The 16,783-nt window shown below is 43.5% G+C and overlaps 1 protein-coding gene across 3 annotated transcripts; it reads left to right on the top strand.

Annotated features, from left to right (window-relative positions):
• The first annotated feature begins 4,140 nt into the window (after positions 1–4,140).
• Positions 4,141–15,904, top strand: PVALB (parvalbumin). 3 transcript variants are annotated; one of them, XM_014286267.3, is made up of 5 exons: positions 4,141–4,191; positions 7,762–7,829; positions 9,757–9,889; positions 10,294–10,403; positions 15,682–15,904. In XM_014286267.3, the coding sequence occupies exons 2-5, from the start codon at positions 7,769–7,771 to the stop codon at positions 15,708–15,710; spliced, it is 333 nt and encodes a 110-aa protein (XP_014141742.1). In that variant the 5' UTR covers positions 4,141–4,191; positions 7,762–7,768; the 3' UTR covers positions 15,711–15,904. The 3 variants fall into 3 exon arrangements, with proteins under 3 accessions (XP_014141742.1, XP_027671862.1, XP_055567543.1); XM_027816061.2 differs by lacking the exon at positions 4,141–4,191 and adding an exon at positions 7,402–7,420; XM_055711568.1 differs by lacking the exon at positions 4,141–4,191 and adding an exon at positions 8,072–8,238 and having other exon boundaries at positions 7,767–7,829.
• The last annotated feature ends 879 nt before the right edge of the window (positions 15,905–16,783 follow it).

Raw genomic sequence — 16,783 nt, 5'->3', positions numbered from 1 at the left:
GTCACTCTTTTAACTGATTTATTTTTCATATACATTCCGTCCACCTGATCCTTCCACTTATAAACTACGCTGAGGAAAGTAAGTTATGAACCACCATACTGGATCAAATCAAGTTTCCTCTAGTCTTCTAACACAGTATCCTGTCCCCAACAGCGGACATAGACAGAAGCCTTTGGAAGAATGTAAGCACAAGGCAATCACATTATGACACTTTCCCCTAATCCTATTCCAAGTCCCAAATGCTTTAGCTCAGGAACTTCTCAGGCTGGATGTGGCCTGTATGATTTTGGTAACTTTCAATGGATTTCTCGACCATGAATTTGTCCATTCTCCTCTCCAACAAATAAAAGCTCTCAACATCACATTATCCTTGGCAGACTAATTTTAATAGGTGCTACATTCTTTACTAAGTAAATGTATATTTTGGAAAAGCTGCAAGCTGTACTCACCAGCATGAAAGGTTTAGTCATTCTTTTGCCAGGAGAGGTTTGTCCTAAAATTCTGGACAACTTCTACTGTGGGTATTGACATTTCATCTTCCTAATAATTCCCAGATGTGTTGTATTAATTAAAACTCATATTTACTCCTACTTCTCCAAAAGACTTTTGATATCCTGAACCACAGTATTGTAAGGTTTATGGTTACATGGAGCACCTCAGGCATCTCATTTCAGCAAAAGATAGCAATATGATATTTCTTGCTTTTTTAGAACTAAGATGAAAGAGGACAATACACCTAGGACCTTGTGTGAAGGGGCAGGTTTGATAGCAAGAGCAGGAGGAAGACATGTACGCTTACATTATAACTTACAGGGAAAATACCAAAGAAAATACTGCCATTGTAAGGATTCCTATCCTGCATCTAAACATAGGTGAGACCAGCACTGAGCTTTGCCTTAGAAGAAAATGAAGGAGTTTCTATATAATGAATATTGGCTATAAAATGCTTCAAGAAGTTTTAAACCAAAATACGCTGCAGGCATACAAAATATTTTTTTAAAGATTTTAAATTGTTTTGTGATTTCTTTCCAAATTTAAATGCAATGTGGGTGGGTGCTAGATTGTATACCTGTCTAGGACTCAGTAAACTCAACCTGTTTTATCGTTCTTGTCTTACGTAACAGGTTGGAGACAATATCAGATACTTTAGAATATTTTACAAGCTCAGACAGCAAAGTAACTCCATGTTATTCTGAGCACCACAACACCAGGAAGATGCCAACAAAACCAGAGGAATACCAAAACAAAGAAAAAATGATTGCAGGTCTAAAGAGGCTGATTTGTGAGAAAATACATAAAATAAATAGTTCTGTATAGCTTGGTTAACCCAAGGACTGAAGGATATTACAGCTTTGTAAAATCAAATGAAAGGCATAAGCACCAAGAAGACAGGGAGGAAGAAGGCTGATCCAGAGACTTATATGAGATATTGATGAGATAAAAACATGTAAGAGAAATTCTAACTGGCAACCAAGAAACATTTCTTGGTTTTTAAACCTCTACATTTTAGAATACTTTCAAATGAAGGAAGTCATATGGCTTCTGTAGCAAATAAGTAGGAAAAGAAATGCAGGGTGAGTGAAATGTGGCTGACTGGTATCCCTGCAGACTGAAGTTGCTTCTCACAAAACATGTACTAGACATGGGAGATAGCAACAGAACAAGCTTCCCTTTTAAAGTGCTATGCTAGCACTGTGATGATTACATCAAAAACTTTGGATACATTGGCTGATATGGACCTGGAGTCCCTTATTATTCAGATCACAGTTATTTATGTCTGGTGGGAAAGAGAAAAAGAAATTATAATGGATGACATGCATTAACTCTGCAGTGTACATGTATCCTAAAGGGGAAGCCTAGTTCTAATCTTTTCCTGAATGAACTCGATTGAGATGATAGTAAATATGTAACCACGTTACTGAAACTGATGAGTGCAGTTAACACAAACTTCCTCCCTAAATTCTACCATTTCACATAGGTGAACTCTCAGTGATCCTGTTGCCACAGTACTTCATGTCTTTCAGCTTCAGGCAGATTCCTATGAAAAACCTAGAATTGATTGCATTCTTCTTACCACAAAAAAAATTCCCAACACATACCTGACATGTTACAAAGACTTCACGATATGCCCAATGAGGTTACAGATCTGCTTCTCTCTTTGTAAACAAGCCTTAGTAGGAACTAACTAAAAGGATAAGAAAGGATTTCCACTGATCAGGATTGCTTTTGCATGGCTGAATTACACAGAGTAACCACAATGACTAGCCCTGCACTTGCTCTCCTTTCACCAGTGGACAAATGCACTCATTCCAATGGAGCAGACAGAAATGGAAGTCACACTCCAGCAACCAAAAAGAGTCCTTCACTCCTTATCCTCTCTAAACTGCCAAAAGAAGGTAAAAGAGAAACGTTGTTCTGCCACCTACCAAATGGAAATAGAGCATCCTGCTAACAACCATGAGATACTGGTATCTCTAAACCAAAATCTAATCTTGGTACTACATCAAGGGTATATAATATGTGAAAGTGTAATGGAAACGCCACATCACTCAATTCAGCAAACAGCAGCCCACAAATCGTACTGTTGCAAAGGCAACACACCAGTTGGTTGAAACATCTGGACCCACAAGAGTCAGCTATCTCACATGTAATTAAATACAAAGTCTCACCTGCTCTGAGCTAAGGCACAGACACAGTGTTTGTGAGAAATAAAGGAGGCTACCTGAAAAGTAAGATTACTTCCCCTACTACTGTAGCACACTGAAAATTCAAAAACCACTACAGAAAGTGTAATAAATAAGAGAAGATTAAAATGATTTAATTAACCTTTCTCATGTTTGATTCAATAAAGCTTCTGCTTTAGAAATTGTCTAAAGCTGCTGGAGAATTTCCAGTTTGTCACAAAACTCAGCATCAAAATGATAGTGAAATATTTTAAAATATTCTTATTCCATACATACTTCGATTCTCTTTCCTCCCTTCTAGGATCAATTAATCAAGCTAGAAAAATCAAATCTCATGTATGCAGCACCTGCCTTTCCCAAAAGATAATTTCAGTTGTATCACAACAGCCTTGGTTGCTTTTTAACCTGAGAACTGTTGGGTTTGAGTCCTGAAACATAAAAGATTTTTCTTTTACTCACAAATATACTCCAGATAAATGTGATTCCTAGTTCTTTATAAAATGTTTCCCCTTGCCAGAGAAACATTAAATACCAGGAAAAGTGTCCCCAGATGGATTACCAAATGGCAAATGGGTCTCAATGGCATATTTATTGTTGTTGTTATTGCTTGACCGAGTAAAAATAGAGGTGTCTTCAAGGGTGTCTCTCCCCAGAATGAGCAACTCAGCATAAAAAGAATTTATATGCTGAAAAAGTTACAGTCAGGGTATTATGACTGTATATGTAGTATCTCTTCATTTACAAAGCCCTGCCTCTGCTAAAAAAGCTCAGGTTGTAAATTTTTCAGACTACTACAGCACCTTGCCCAGTGGGGCCCAGAATGGAGATTTTGGATGCTCCTTTAAGTATGAGCAACCAGAACTACAGAATTGCATTTGCTATTGCCTTCAGGGAAAATCATTTCTGCCCTTCTTCAAGGCCCAGAGGTAAAGCTGAATGTGGCAGCTTTGGGTGCAGGGGGCAGTTTAGGGCTGTTCTCTCTTAGTACCTGCCACGGCTGAAGAGAGGAAAGGACAAGCTCCTGAGTATGTCTTTGCTTCCCCTCACTCTAAGGAGGTTGCATCTCCCTATTCCCTTCCTTCTGAGCAGAGTACCACCTCTCGAACTGAACCTCCTGATTCATCGTCACCTCCCCGGGGCCGCCCGGGCCAGATGAAAGGGAAGCCCACTTGCCCCCAGGCAGCTCACGCACACCGCCTGCCCCCCCTTGACAATGAAGTCTCAAGCGGACCGTCGGTTTGCCGAGGTAATGGGTTTTCACAGCCAAGGGAAGGTGAGCGCCAAGGATTATTAATAGTGTTCCTTGATTAGTTAAGGGAAAGATAAATGTGACACCGCCACCAAAATCCCTGAATATCTGATACCAGTGAGGAGTGGGTATCACCTGCCAAAAATAGAAAGAGCAGGAGAGATTATATAAGTGGGGTTCCTACCCCGGGTTCCATCTCTTTTTGATCACCTCCATATCTAACACCCCTTCCAAGCGTGCTTAGGAGAGATCCGAAAGGTAAGTAGCAAGAAAATGTTCAAACTTCCACAGCAAACATGGCTTCGCCCGTTCCCGGCGGGAACCCTGGGACCTCGCCCGAAGGAAAGCAGATAAGGGTCTCTCCCATCGCTCTGACCCCGGCCCCCTGCCACAAACAAAAGCCCAGAGACAGAGATGCAAATTTCCCAAATCCTGAGGAATGGCTTCCCGCAGAGAAGACTCCAAACGAGAAGAAAGGGCCATTAAAAGGCAAAAATAGGTGAAGTCATTGAGGGGAGATGAGGAGAAAAGGAGAAGAGAAAGTGAGAAAATGGAAATAACAAAAAAGGGAGGGGTGGGAGTGCACGAGAACGTGAGCAAGGGCTCAGTGAACAGAATTTACTGAAAAGCTCAGTCGTGAACCGAAGGCGAAAAACCCCTCCAAAAGACCCGGCAGAAATGACAGCTCTCTTTATGCACAGACGACCGTAAGCGAGGGGATGAAGTTGCTCTCTTTGGTGTGGTCATTAGGAAGATAAAGGAAATGTGTGAGCCTTTTTGCAAAGGACCCCCAGCTTTCTGCTTCAGCTTTTGGTGTGGGGGCTTCTTGCTGATCACTCAATTCTCCCTGAGTTGTTTGCTTTTGACAGGGGCGGGTTGGTTTCTATTTAACGTAAATAGTTTACCTAGCAAGAATATCACCATTCTGGAGCTGGTGGAAGGGGGAGTTGATCTATACAAAAGCTTCTATGCAGACAACTCGGAAATCCACGGTGTGGATTTTGCAAATAGTTCGGGCAGGAAAACTGGCAAAATCTCAGACATAAAGAAAAACGCGTCATTCAACTCGCAGGGCTGATGAGAAAAAGGTGAAGGGGTCGAGCGTGAAACTGCCAGCTCGTGAAACGCCTTTTATATGAGAATAACATAACAGTGTTGACTAAAGCTTCGTGGCTAAAAGCTTCTAGGAGTTTGCTAGCTGTCCTTAAAACGGATGCACTGATGAGATCAAAGACGGGCCTCCGCCACCCCTCCACGTTAGGTCTCCAACTGTCCGCTTCGTCAGCCTGCATGTCGCTGCTGTCACTTTCCTGGCCACGGCAGGTACGGCCCCTCGGCTCCGCAGGGCACGGGAAGCGGGGGGAAATGTTGTTTGCGCTGTACCAACGGCCCCACCTGACCCGAAGCCTCATTTTTCTGGCACCTCTCACGTTTCGCCTTCGCAGCAGGACGAGATCCGATGACGGCGGGGAGAGGGGCGGTCCGCGCACCGCCGGGGATGCGGGGGAGCCGCCGCGCTGCCGCCCCGGCGCACGGCACGGACCGCGCCCGGGCGGGCGGCGGGAGGCCCGTTAACCTGCCCGGCGGCCGCATCGCCCCTGCCAGCCACCGGCTTGAGTTACCTCCGAGGGCAGCCTTCCAAATGTGCTCTGCCTCGTCAGCAGAGAGGGGCTGACACCGAAACACGAGTCACCCGCAACGAGAGCATCCTCGCTGGCGGACGGTCAGGAGCGTTGCTGTTTGTAGGGACCTAAAAGGAGGCCCTGTGGCTCCAAGAACGAGGATACCACCACAACGGGTTTGCAAAAAGTTCGTGAGAAATGAAAGGAACTGTGGGGACTAAGGCCCAGCTCCTTTGCGGACTGCACCGATGCTGAATTTAGCCGAGCAGGGAAGCGGACGGGCGCACCCCGCCAGGCCGGAGGCGCCTGCGCTGGCAACACGGAGGGGCTCTCCTCTGCCTTTGGGGAAAAGTAACGGGGCGCCACTTGCATAAGATCAGGCACATCGATTTCTTTTGTAAACAGCTGTCTATCGATGGGTCCACATTCAACCCAAGCGTAAAACAGACCTAACGATCGGGTTTTCACCGATGCTACACAAGGCTTTTTTCAACTCCCTTCTGCAAGCTGAACTCCGCTACAGCCCGAGTAACCGCAGCACTGGCCCCACGGCGCCCCCCGCTCCCAGCTCCGAACGGGGGCAGCCGGGCCGGAGCCGCCCACGGGGGGTGCGCGGAGCCCCCTGCGGGGCTGCCTCGGGCCAGCGGCCGGCGCCCAGCCCCGCTCGCCCTGCGGGTCTGGGGAAGGTACGCTCAGCCTGGGGAGAGGGACTTGGCTCCCCCACCCGCCTTCTTACTTGTCCTTGGAGAAAACTAAGGCTCTCTTGTATCTCAGGAAATACGCGGAAACTGGGGGGATGGGGGTGGGGGAGTAACGACGAGGGAAAAACGACAGTCCCTCCTCCAACGACGAGTCGCTGTTTAAAAAAGAAAAGGAAAAGGGGACCCCAGTGTCACCTCCTCCTCCATCCTTCTGCGCTGTGGCATGCTAATGACTCACCCGTTACAGCTGAACTCGGGCCGCCGAGGGAGCCCGTACTTTTGGGACCGCCGAGGCACGGCTGAGGGAGCCCCCCGTGCCCGCAGCAGCCGCCTCCCCTCCAGGGCCGCACCGCGCCCGCGGGATCGGGCCGTACCCGACCGCAGCCCCTGCGTCCCCCGGCCACCGCTCCTGGCAGAGGTGCCAACACTCCTGCGGAGATCTGCCCTACTACTGGGCTCCAACCTTGGCTACCCAGCCTGGCTCCCGCCCAGCCTGCCAACACGTTGGATTGCTTGCCATATTTCATGTGAAAAATGGGCACAGTTTCTTGGAGAGAAAAAAACCCCAAACAACCAAGAACCTAAAAATTACAAATTACACTACTATTCCTAAATCTTTTTTTTTTTTTTTTTTTTTTTTTTTTTTTACGATGTCGGGAAGTGCCCGGTCCCGCCTGGGAAGCCCACCACTGCACAGGAGCTCCACACGAGCACGTTGTCACCTCGCATCCCGTTTCACCATATCATATCGCAGAAGATTCTGCAGCATATTGTGCATTACAAACGGAATCTGTGGGATTCGCAGGGATGTGATAATTAATTCAGCGATGATGATGCTTAATATGGATTGGCCCGAAAGAAACGAGGTCTAAAAGGAGTATGTGTGTGAACGGGGAGGGGGGGTGTGGGGGGGAGTGCGGAGGGAGAAGGGGAAGACATTTAAAGTGTTTGAACGGTAAGGCAAATGTTCCAAAGCTACATTATATTTGCTTCCCGACCTCAAGAGCCGCCTGAAGCGTGGCATATGCTGCAGCTCCTTCCTCATCACCGAATATAACTGGTAAAGCTCCTCCTGACTTACTAGAGGACAAGGCTCGTCCCTGCACCACTAGCTCTTCCACCGCACCCCAGAACTTGACCTTGGCACAACTCTTTCTCCAGCCGGTATCACGACAGACTCTGGCACTGTGCCAGTAAGGCTTAGGCTCCAACTTCCCAAGGGAGGGACCCCCCACTCACGCCCTCCCCCACGCCGGTCCCCGCAAAGGCACCCCCGTGCCCTCTCTTTAGCCGAACCTTCGCGTCTGTGGACCGACTGCTTGCTGCTCTGCAAACTGGAGAGCAGCAGCCCACGACACTTCTCCACGCAGAGCTAGAGAGCTGGCATGGGTCCAGCCTCTCCCGGTGTGCCATCCCCACACAGCACTGCAGCTTTGGTCATATGAGCAGAAATGATGAGAAAAGCACTTTTTAATCTTTTCGCACTTGCTTCCCTGTTCAAACAGTTGCAGGATGGCTATGACTGACGTGCTCAGCGCTGAGGATATCAAGAAGGCTGTGGGAGCCTTTTCAGGTGAGCGGTTTGGTTTTTTTTTTCTCCTTTCCCCTCTTTTCATCCCCTTTCGTCCTTTCATCTTAGAGTAGCAGTGCATTTATTTAAGCTCGGGGAAGATTAGAGGACCCGGCTAAACAAAATATCAAATGAGGATGTGTTTTCTGAAGTGTAGTGGAAGCCTGACAGGTTTATTAAGTACGGGGCTGCATCCTCAGCAAAGTTGCCCTGCATATTACAGAGGTGAAATATTTATTCTAAAGGAAAGCAAGCAGGAACTGCGGACAGACTTTGCTTCTACTGAGAGGATACATACTGTCAAAGGGAACAAACCCCTCGGAGACCAGACTGGATTGGATCTTGATGTGGGATAGGGAAGTCAGCCGCGGGTGTCGGCGGCTTCCCACTCACCCCGGAAATTCGGTTTCAGGTATTACAGAGCTGCTGTTGCTCGTTCCTAGGAGATAGGAAACGGCTCTTTCCTTACTTCCTATGCGGAATCCCCGGGTGGGCTTTGCTTTTCGGGACGGAGCAGAAGGCAACAGTAGAGCAAGCAGGTGCGCGGCTCCACTGCAGCAGCTTTCTGCAGGACTGCAGCGGTCCCTGCTTCCCTCTCAGACTCCTCCGGCTTTCAGACGCTCCCTACCCCTCTAATTCATCGCGATCCCTAAACTGACAGCAACCCCCGCTGCGCGTTTACCGAGGCTCAGGTGTTTAAGGTTGCTCTCAAAGAAACGCCAGAAACCGTGTTCCGGGGTGCACGTTATCTCGCCCCTTGCCCATTACCTCCCAGGGAGCAGCCCCCCGCTGCCCCCGGCTGTGCCGTGACCTTCGCGAACGGGCGGGAGCGCGAAACCTGCCGAACTCGGCTAAACCCAGCGGCCGGAGGGTCGACGAGACCGACAAACTGCTCAGCTCGATCCAGCAGCTGCTTTTTCTCATTAGCATCTATTGTTCTAGGGCCACCTCCAAGTCCCGGCGCAGATGCAATTAGCAGCAACTAATGGTAGATCTGTCAAGCAGATCTCGAAAGACTGAGCCTCCTTAATTTTATGTCATAGGAAAAGCTGCGGCGGGAATAAGGATGCGCGGGGAAACAACCAAAAAAAAAAAAAAAAGGTCCCAGCACGTTTTGGAGGTCACTATCGGATTACCAGCCCACACCACAGCCGTTAGGCTGCATGGGTGTGACAACAGCGGGTGAGGTTAAAGGACGGGAGAGGTGGAGCAGGTAAACTGTCTCGGCTCCGATCTCAGGGGCTCCAGGCTGTGGGGTTCCCCCCCGGCGATCGTGCCTCACAAGGTCCTGCAGGCAGCACAGCACAGCACTCCCTCGCAGTCTCTGAGCTTACAAACCACCACTGCACGTACCTTCAGCGGTCGAAATGCACCGCTGATTTCTAGGAAGCCTTCGGGAAAACCGAAACGGAACTGGAACAGCCATGTGCTCCAAAACATTTCTCGGCAGTGCTAGGCTCCGTGGTTGAGCAAGAGCGGGTTCTTGGGTTTTTTTCCCAGGGGTGGAAATGTGAGGAAGTGACAGCGATCTAATAGTCAAGAGTCCGCTCTCAGATGACTGTTTTAGTGGAAAACTTAGCAAAAAAAGGGTTTAAGGCAAAGGCACTGAAAAAGACCAGGCAGGTTAGACTTCAGCTCCCAACTCTGTCACTGACTTCCTGTGTGACCTTGGGCAAGTCTCCGTCCCTCTGTAGCTCAGCTCCTCATCTGCAAAACGGAGACACTGTCCCTTTCCCCTTGTGTTTATTCCAATTAACGCCTGTGAAGCGTGGACAATTACAGCACGTACATCAGCTCCTACCACAGCTGGACTCGACTGTGCCTCCCAGGGTAGATCACGCAGCAGGATGGAAGAAAACCATGGGGGTGGGTGTGTGGTGTGGTATATGTTGCAACGATTTTTCTAATCCTGGCTTTTCATCCCCTGTAGCGGCAGAATCTTTTAACTACAAGAAGTTTTTCGAGATGGTAGGGTTGAAGAAGAAAAGCCCGGAAGATGTGAAGAAGGTTTTCCATATTCTTGATAAAGATCGAAGTGGCTTCATCGAAGAGGAAGAATTAAAGTAAGTAAAGATACATCCTTTCTCAAATAACCTTGCCTTAAGAGTCTGCCTTCTTGTTTTCTTTTTTTACAAGACTAAATAATAGCATACAATTCAATCTCTTGGCTAGTATTTGGTGTGCAATAATCAGTTGTTTGCTGATTATATGATCTAAAGTGTGTTGGAGGCAGCTAGTTGTAACTTTTATTGCAGAATCCCCGAAACACATGAATGACCAATACCTTGCAGATACTTCTTCAGTCAAGTGCAGTTTCAGAATAAAGTGCTCCTGAATGTTAAAGAATGTCAACAACAGATGATACAACCTTGCATTCCAACTCATATCACATCTCAAATAAATATGAAGTGAAACTGTTCTGGGGAGAAAAAAAACAACTTTCCTTTTTTCCATGCCTCTTCTTTAGGTTTGTACTGAAGGGCTTTACCCCTGATGGAAGAGACCTCTCAGACAAGGAAACAAAGGCTCTTCTGGCTGCTGGTGATAAGGACGGTGATGGTAAAATTGGAGCTGATGGTATGTGATTAGAGGAGTAAACTTTGACAGTAACAGTCGAGTATTACTCTTACAAGAACTGAGGAAGTCTAGGAATCGCTGGGGGCTGTGACCTTCTGAAGGGCACGAGTCGGATTTAATGAAATGCAAAGTCCTGCTACATTTGCCATACCTTGCTTGCAGGCTTCAGGGGAAACAGGGGCCGAGTTCCAACACTAGAGGGGGCAAGAGCTGACTGAAACGGAGATGTAGTTAAGGCACACTACAGCACAGCACTAAGTACCCAGCCCACGTCTACCTCAACAGAAAAGTTATTGATTTCAGTGGAGTGAGAATCAGGACACTGAGAGTTCAGAGACTCAGGCTTGACTATAAAACTTAGAAAAGAGAAAGGAAAAAAAAGCTGAGTACCAGCATTTCTGCTTGATGTGTAGTAAACAGGAAAGTAATGCATGACTTAGCAAAGCAAGGCTCTTAAAATTCCAAGTACAGCCAGGTTGCTACAGAATTTCTATACAATAACTGCCTATTCAGGTTTTGCTAGTGTTATGTGGATCTTTGCAGCTAAGAAAGCCCGTCACTCCTTTTTGCTAAACATGAGAACTACAAGAAAAGAACAACTACTTCACAGCATTGCTTAAAAAAATACTGCCGTTTTCTGTTCCCCTCGGGATGAAATAAATTAGCCCACATACAAAACTTCTCCTTTTTCCTTTTTCTGTATCCCTGAGACAGACTGGAAGAGACATGAAGAGATACATTGCTGAATTAAATCTTTCCTCATTGTAGGAGACAGTAGTGGAAGTTTGTGGCCAGAGTAGTAAATCACCTAGGCAGCAGGCAATTGCTAAGTTTTCACCATATTGATAAGCCATATGATAGGTTGAAATCCAAAAAAAAATAAAAAAAAAAACCCTTCAACTCTTTCTGTATTACCTGATCTCTGGGATCTGTAAAAATGTTGTCTCCAAAAATAAAAAGCAATTTAAAAAGGAAAAAAAAGTAAAATACAGTTAACTAACATAGTTTCCTAATTAGGAAGCTGGAAAAAGTCACATACAAAATCAGCCACTGACATATTACCCAGGTTATATATCAGCTAAACTGCCTGTTCATAGCACACCGGAATATCAGTGACTGTGACCCTGTTTCTAGACTCAGGCCTTTTAACTTCTCAGATCATGATTATATTACGGTTGCAGAGGAGCAATTGTGAAGCATCTAGGGGAAGTTCCTGCTAAACTTCAGCAGTGCTACTGAACCTGATGAGTGTGTGGAATTATTTTAAATTTCATATGCCTTATTATATGGCTCCTCCTTATTCCCATCAAAATTAGTGGCAGTGGTACTAAAATCAGTGGGCAAGATTTTCAGAAGAAAACTTAATTCAGGTAAGTAAGCACAGTTGATCCACCAACCTCACATCAGATAAATTTTCAGTTATTCCTGTAAGGCTGCAAAACAAAAGCAGTAGCAATTGGAGTAAAAGAATCACATTGCAGAATGATTTTTGGCTTAAACATGAGAATACAGCATTAACTTTTTTTTTATTTAAGATTACCCATAACTTTAAAAAAAAAAAAAAGTTGAAAATGCCTGAAAGCCAGTACGTTGTAATTAAGCAATATGAAAGACCTCTTCTCCTTATCTCTTTCTTCTGCAGCTTTTACCCTTCCTTAACTTTGAACTGGAATTACTCTGAATTTATATTTGATAATGAGAAGAGATGAAGGGCTTTTTTCTTTTGCTTCTTCTGGCCATATCCCTACTGTAAAACGTTATCTGTTCCTTTTCCATTTCTTAAATTTGACTCCAACAGCAAATTGTTACACTGGAAAGGCTAGAAATACATGCAAAGTTAGCAGCTGGGACTGTGGCCAAAAGATGAGGATGACAATACTTTCCAGCTTTTCCTTTGGTTCATAAATCCACTTCCAGATTATAACTGTCTATGTAAATAAAATATACGGTCACAAATGTACATCACATTCATATTCAGTACTGCAATGCTGTATTTCTGTTGCATACCACTTGTTTGTTTCTCTGTAACTGAATTGTCAGGCATCACTTTTAGCCTTTGTTTCAAACATCAGCTTCATATGTCACTAAATGATCACAAACATACAGCCTTTCACAAGGCTTAATGTTAATTTACTAGAAAGCCCTTGAATGCTGTCCCTGTGGAGCCCATACAGCTGATCTTCAGTGATTTTTTAACACCACAGAGCCATCTTTCCCAGATGTATCATCACAAATGTTAATCCTAATCAGTCTTCTTCCAGTTAGGGTCTCACACCACAAATCTTATCTTAGGTCTCCTGCTTTAAACCTTTTATCATCCCCGCAAGACCATTCAGCTCAGAAACAGTTTCACCAGCTTGCCTCTTGTCCAATCAAGATTTGTAATTTGTGGCTGATCTGCCAGTTTCAAATAGTTGAAAACTTGCAGCCTATTCATACAAGACATGATCATCTTCTGTGTGATGTCAGGCCCCCTCCAATTTCCACGGATCTGAACAGAAGATGATGAATCTGAAAAAATCGCAGGTCAAGGCCAGGTTACCTAATAAAACTACAAGCATTAGCTTCCATATTGGATTGGGAAGTGATGGTGAAGCAGCTCTGTCAGCTTCAGGAGAACATTTATAAGAAAGAGGAGAAAAGAAAATGAAGATTTCTGCTCTCTGTTTTGTGTATTAGCATTGGACATGAACATCATGCTTTTAAGTTTCTTGATACTAATAGACTTGAGAAAGTACACAGAGAATTTTCAAAGATAATGCACTGTAGACAGGACAAACCCAAAATTTTTAACCAAGTAAATCAAAATCTTTTCCTTGATACAGCTCAGCTTCTGCAAGTATTTTAAAATGTTTCAATTATTTTCTTCAAGTGTTGTAAACACAAGACATCAAGCATTCAAAATTACAACTGATAAGTCATGACCTTGCCACAGGTAAAAGTCATGAAAAAAAAGAAAAATCTTTTGGAAGTCCTTCTTTTCTTATCCCTCTTTGTTCTCTTGCATCTTCTAAAAGAAACTAGTGTAAGTCATTACTTACAAAGTTTTCTAAGATTTGCTGTTGTACAGACAATGTAAAAAAACATGGTCTGATGAGAGAAATCATTAGCCTACAAGAGGTTCTCTGTAATTTTATCTGTCATTTCTGTAAAATACTACAGGGTATGCATTAGGCTGGTGTATACTGCTAAACTATACTGAGCACAGTGAAACCACCCCCTCCTTTTAAGTCAGAGCTTTGATTCAAGACAGCTAGTAAATTATTTCACATGACGAAATAGTCTAAATCCCTGTAATTTAAAACTATTATTTGTGCAAAGAAAGATATAATGTAATTTTGTCTGGGAAGAGAATTACAACTGGAAAAGAGGATGTAGTTAATCACAAGGATTCTCTCACTAACAGGCCAGTCAGAACGACCAACAGACGGGCTAATACACAGTTTTGCATGTATGAATACACTTTGCAACAGTGCCTCCACAAGCCAGCTGTGGTTGGGCTAATCTTGATACAAAAAGAAATAGTGAACTAGTTTACAAGATTATTCAACTGAAATGCCTTTGAAGTATATTGAAAACCCTGGGAAAGCGTATCCATGAAATATATTGCCCTTCAGTGATAATATCACAACGTATTATAGACAATATTCGGCTGCAAGTCTGAATAACCTTTCCCAAATATATTCCGTAGATACATGTAATTATATAAAAAAATTAATTTAGCAGTAGCAAGTATGATAACTTGTTCTGTTAGAATATGCATAGTTAGTTTTCCCTTTTGGAAGGGTTTAATTCATTGCAGTTCATGTTTCTCTTTGCAGAATTTATTCACACAGTGATTTAATAATCATAGCCTTTTCCCCTTTCTGCCCAGAATAGTCTGAGTTTCTACCACAAGCACTTTATGTTATCTCTTAAATTCAGTTTGCAACACTTTCAAACTATGTACCCACCATGTATTGGATTTATATATGTTTTGTGTTAAGTAATCAGCATCACTAATCCTAATTTGGATTTACATCTTTCAAAATGATGGATAAATTTGGATTTAATTTAAACTCTCTGACACTTTTATTTCTCAGTTTGATTTGTCAACATTTGGCGATATGTTTTTTGGACACATCATCAAAAGTCCTGTTTGCACACACCAGTCAGTGAAGATCTCCCAGTTTAGAGTTTAGCGTTTTTCAACTGAACATCAGAATGTTCTTTAAAATGCCTAATTTTCATCTTCTATCTTTTTCTTGTTGCAAGACATTACTCTTCATTATGTCAGACTTCAATAATTTCCTCTTGAGCCTTTACAGATGACTGCCTCCCCTATTTGCCATTTTCCTCTCAACTGATTATGTTAAACCTATAAACCACTCTCTCTGTATACCCTCTAATCCCTTTATCATCTTTGTTGCCCTTCTTGGGATTCCCTCCAGTCTGTCATTTTTAATGCTCTGAGGCACACACAACTGTGCAAGGTATTCTTATATGTAACTGTTCCAAGGTTAGATGGAGCTAGGAATTATAACCTCCTCGGGTAGTACAGTATTCAGAGTGCAGTATGCCAGGCAGCTATTCACCAGGATACAAGCGTGCCTTTCCCATGCTTTATCACCCTGCTGAAAGGGATTATATATACACCAAAGCATAAAATAACCCCAAACTGCAGACAGATACATGTATGTAAATATTACAGATGTAACACTAATAAAAGCCAAATGGTAAAATCCTGGCCTTCTGAGATCACAGAAATTTTTCTTGTTATCACCAGTGTGGTCAAGGTTGCTACACAGGTTGGTGTCAGCCTTCTGTTTTTGTGATCTGTCATTTTCAGTCAACTTGCCATTACAAAATAGAGTTTAAATGTAATATATTTATAATACAGGGACACAAATACTCTGATAGACTCATTAATGAGTCTTCGCCAAACTTTGCCTCCAAGTAAAGGAAATTTATCTCACTGAAAAATTAAATTTCTAGTTCTTGCCTTCATCCCACTGAGATTTACAAAGGAATAACAGGGAATTAATCAAGTTCTTCAGATGAATAGCAGTGGACAGTCTTGGCATTCTGGCATGTATAGCATTTCTCCCTTACCCTCAAAAAATACTTTCATTTCACTGGAAGATTTCCCAAGCCATACTTTCCCTTTAATTAATTCTGATTTCTTTGTTCTTCTGTTATTATGATGTTTCTGCTACACCAGTGAGTCTGTAATCATTGTAATATGCTTCCTCCTTCTTTCCATTTCTTAATATTTTAAAAAAATTTTTCCCTTCTCCAGAATTTGCAACTATGGTGGCTGAATCATAAAGGCTTTGACCAATGCAAACCCTTCACCCATCCTTCACTGCCCAATTCCAACCACCTCCTGCTGACTGCTTTGGCTCCTGTCTATTTATTTATGTTATTTTATACTCCAGCTCTGTTCTCTGCAATCCTGCAACTCTGTAATTGTGCTGAAAGACACTGTTAAAATAATAAAGGTCACATCAATCTGGGCTTTATTCTCTCTCACTATAGCTTGTTTTTATTTCATGTAGGCTTGGCACACGCTGAGAGAAAATGTTACTCTCTTTTGCTGACATCCCTGCTGCTTTATCCCTAGCTAGGGTAAAGTGGGAAGAAATTAAAAATATTATTTGGGATAAAACATGTCTATAATGAGTCATTCAGTCCCAGTTCTGAACTGCAGCAAAACCAACTACATTATTTTTAAGCCATCCCTGCTAAATGGATGCATACTCATAGCCTGAAAAATCTCTAGTGATGGCAAAACTCTAGTGATGGCAATTACCCAACTTCATTTGGCAGTTTGCTCTTTTGACTTAATCAGTGTTATAGCTAAAAAGTATTTCCTAATATTTAGCCTACATCTCCCTTGCTGCATTTTGGTGATCAGTAAATTGATCCTTGTCTGTATCATTCGTTAAATTTGCCTTGTGCAGGGGGATTTTTGGATAAAAGGTTTGACAGGAATATCAGTTGGTGCCAATCATGCATGGGGATAACTTTGTAAATATTAAAAAGCAGTCACTTCTGAAATACAGGATATTTTTACTAGCAATGTTACACAACTATCTGACTGGAAGAATGGAATACTCACAAGAAACAACAGTATGAATTTCAGGAAAGGGGACACCAAGATTCAGGTGTGATGCTGCTGTTGACACTCCCACTGTTAAAACGGTATATTAAAAAATCACATCAAAAACCATTTCTTCTAAAATTTTACTGGAGAAGTGAGTGTCTCTTCTTGAGTTACATACAGGAAGCTGAGACTCAAGCTAAGGAAATATTAGCCAACAGTAAGCCTATGACAGAGCCAAGAGCTAAACACTTGTTTCCCAAATCCTGTTTGGTAACTTTGGCACCAAGCTCATGCT

Source organism: Falco cherrug, chromosome 5, assembly GCF_023634085.1.
Source record: "Falco cherrug isolate bFalChe1 chromosome 5, bFalChe1.pri, whole genome shotgun sequence".
NCBI classification, from domain to species: Eukaryota; Metazoa; Chordata; class Aves; order Falconiformes; family Falconidae; genus Falco; species Falco cherrug.
This window is presented reverse-complemented; position numbering and strand designations above follow the sequence as displayed.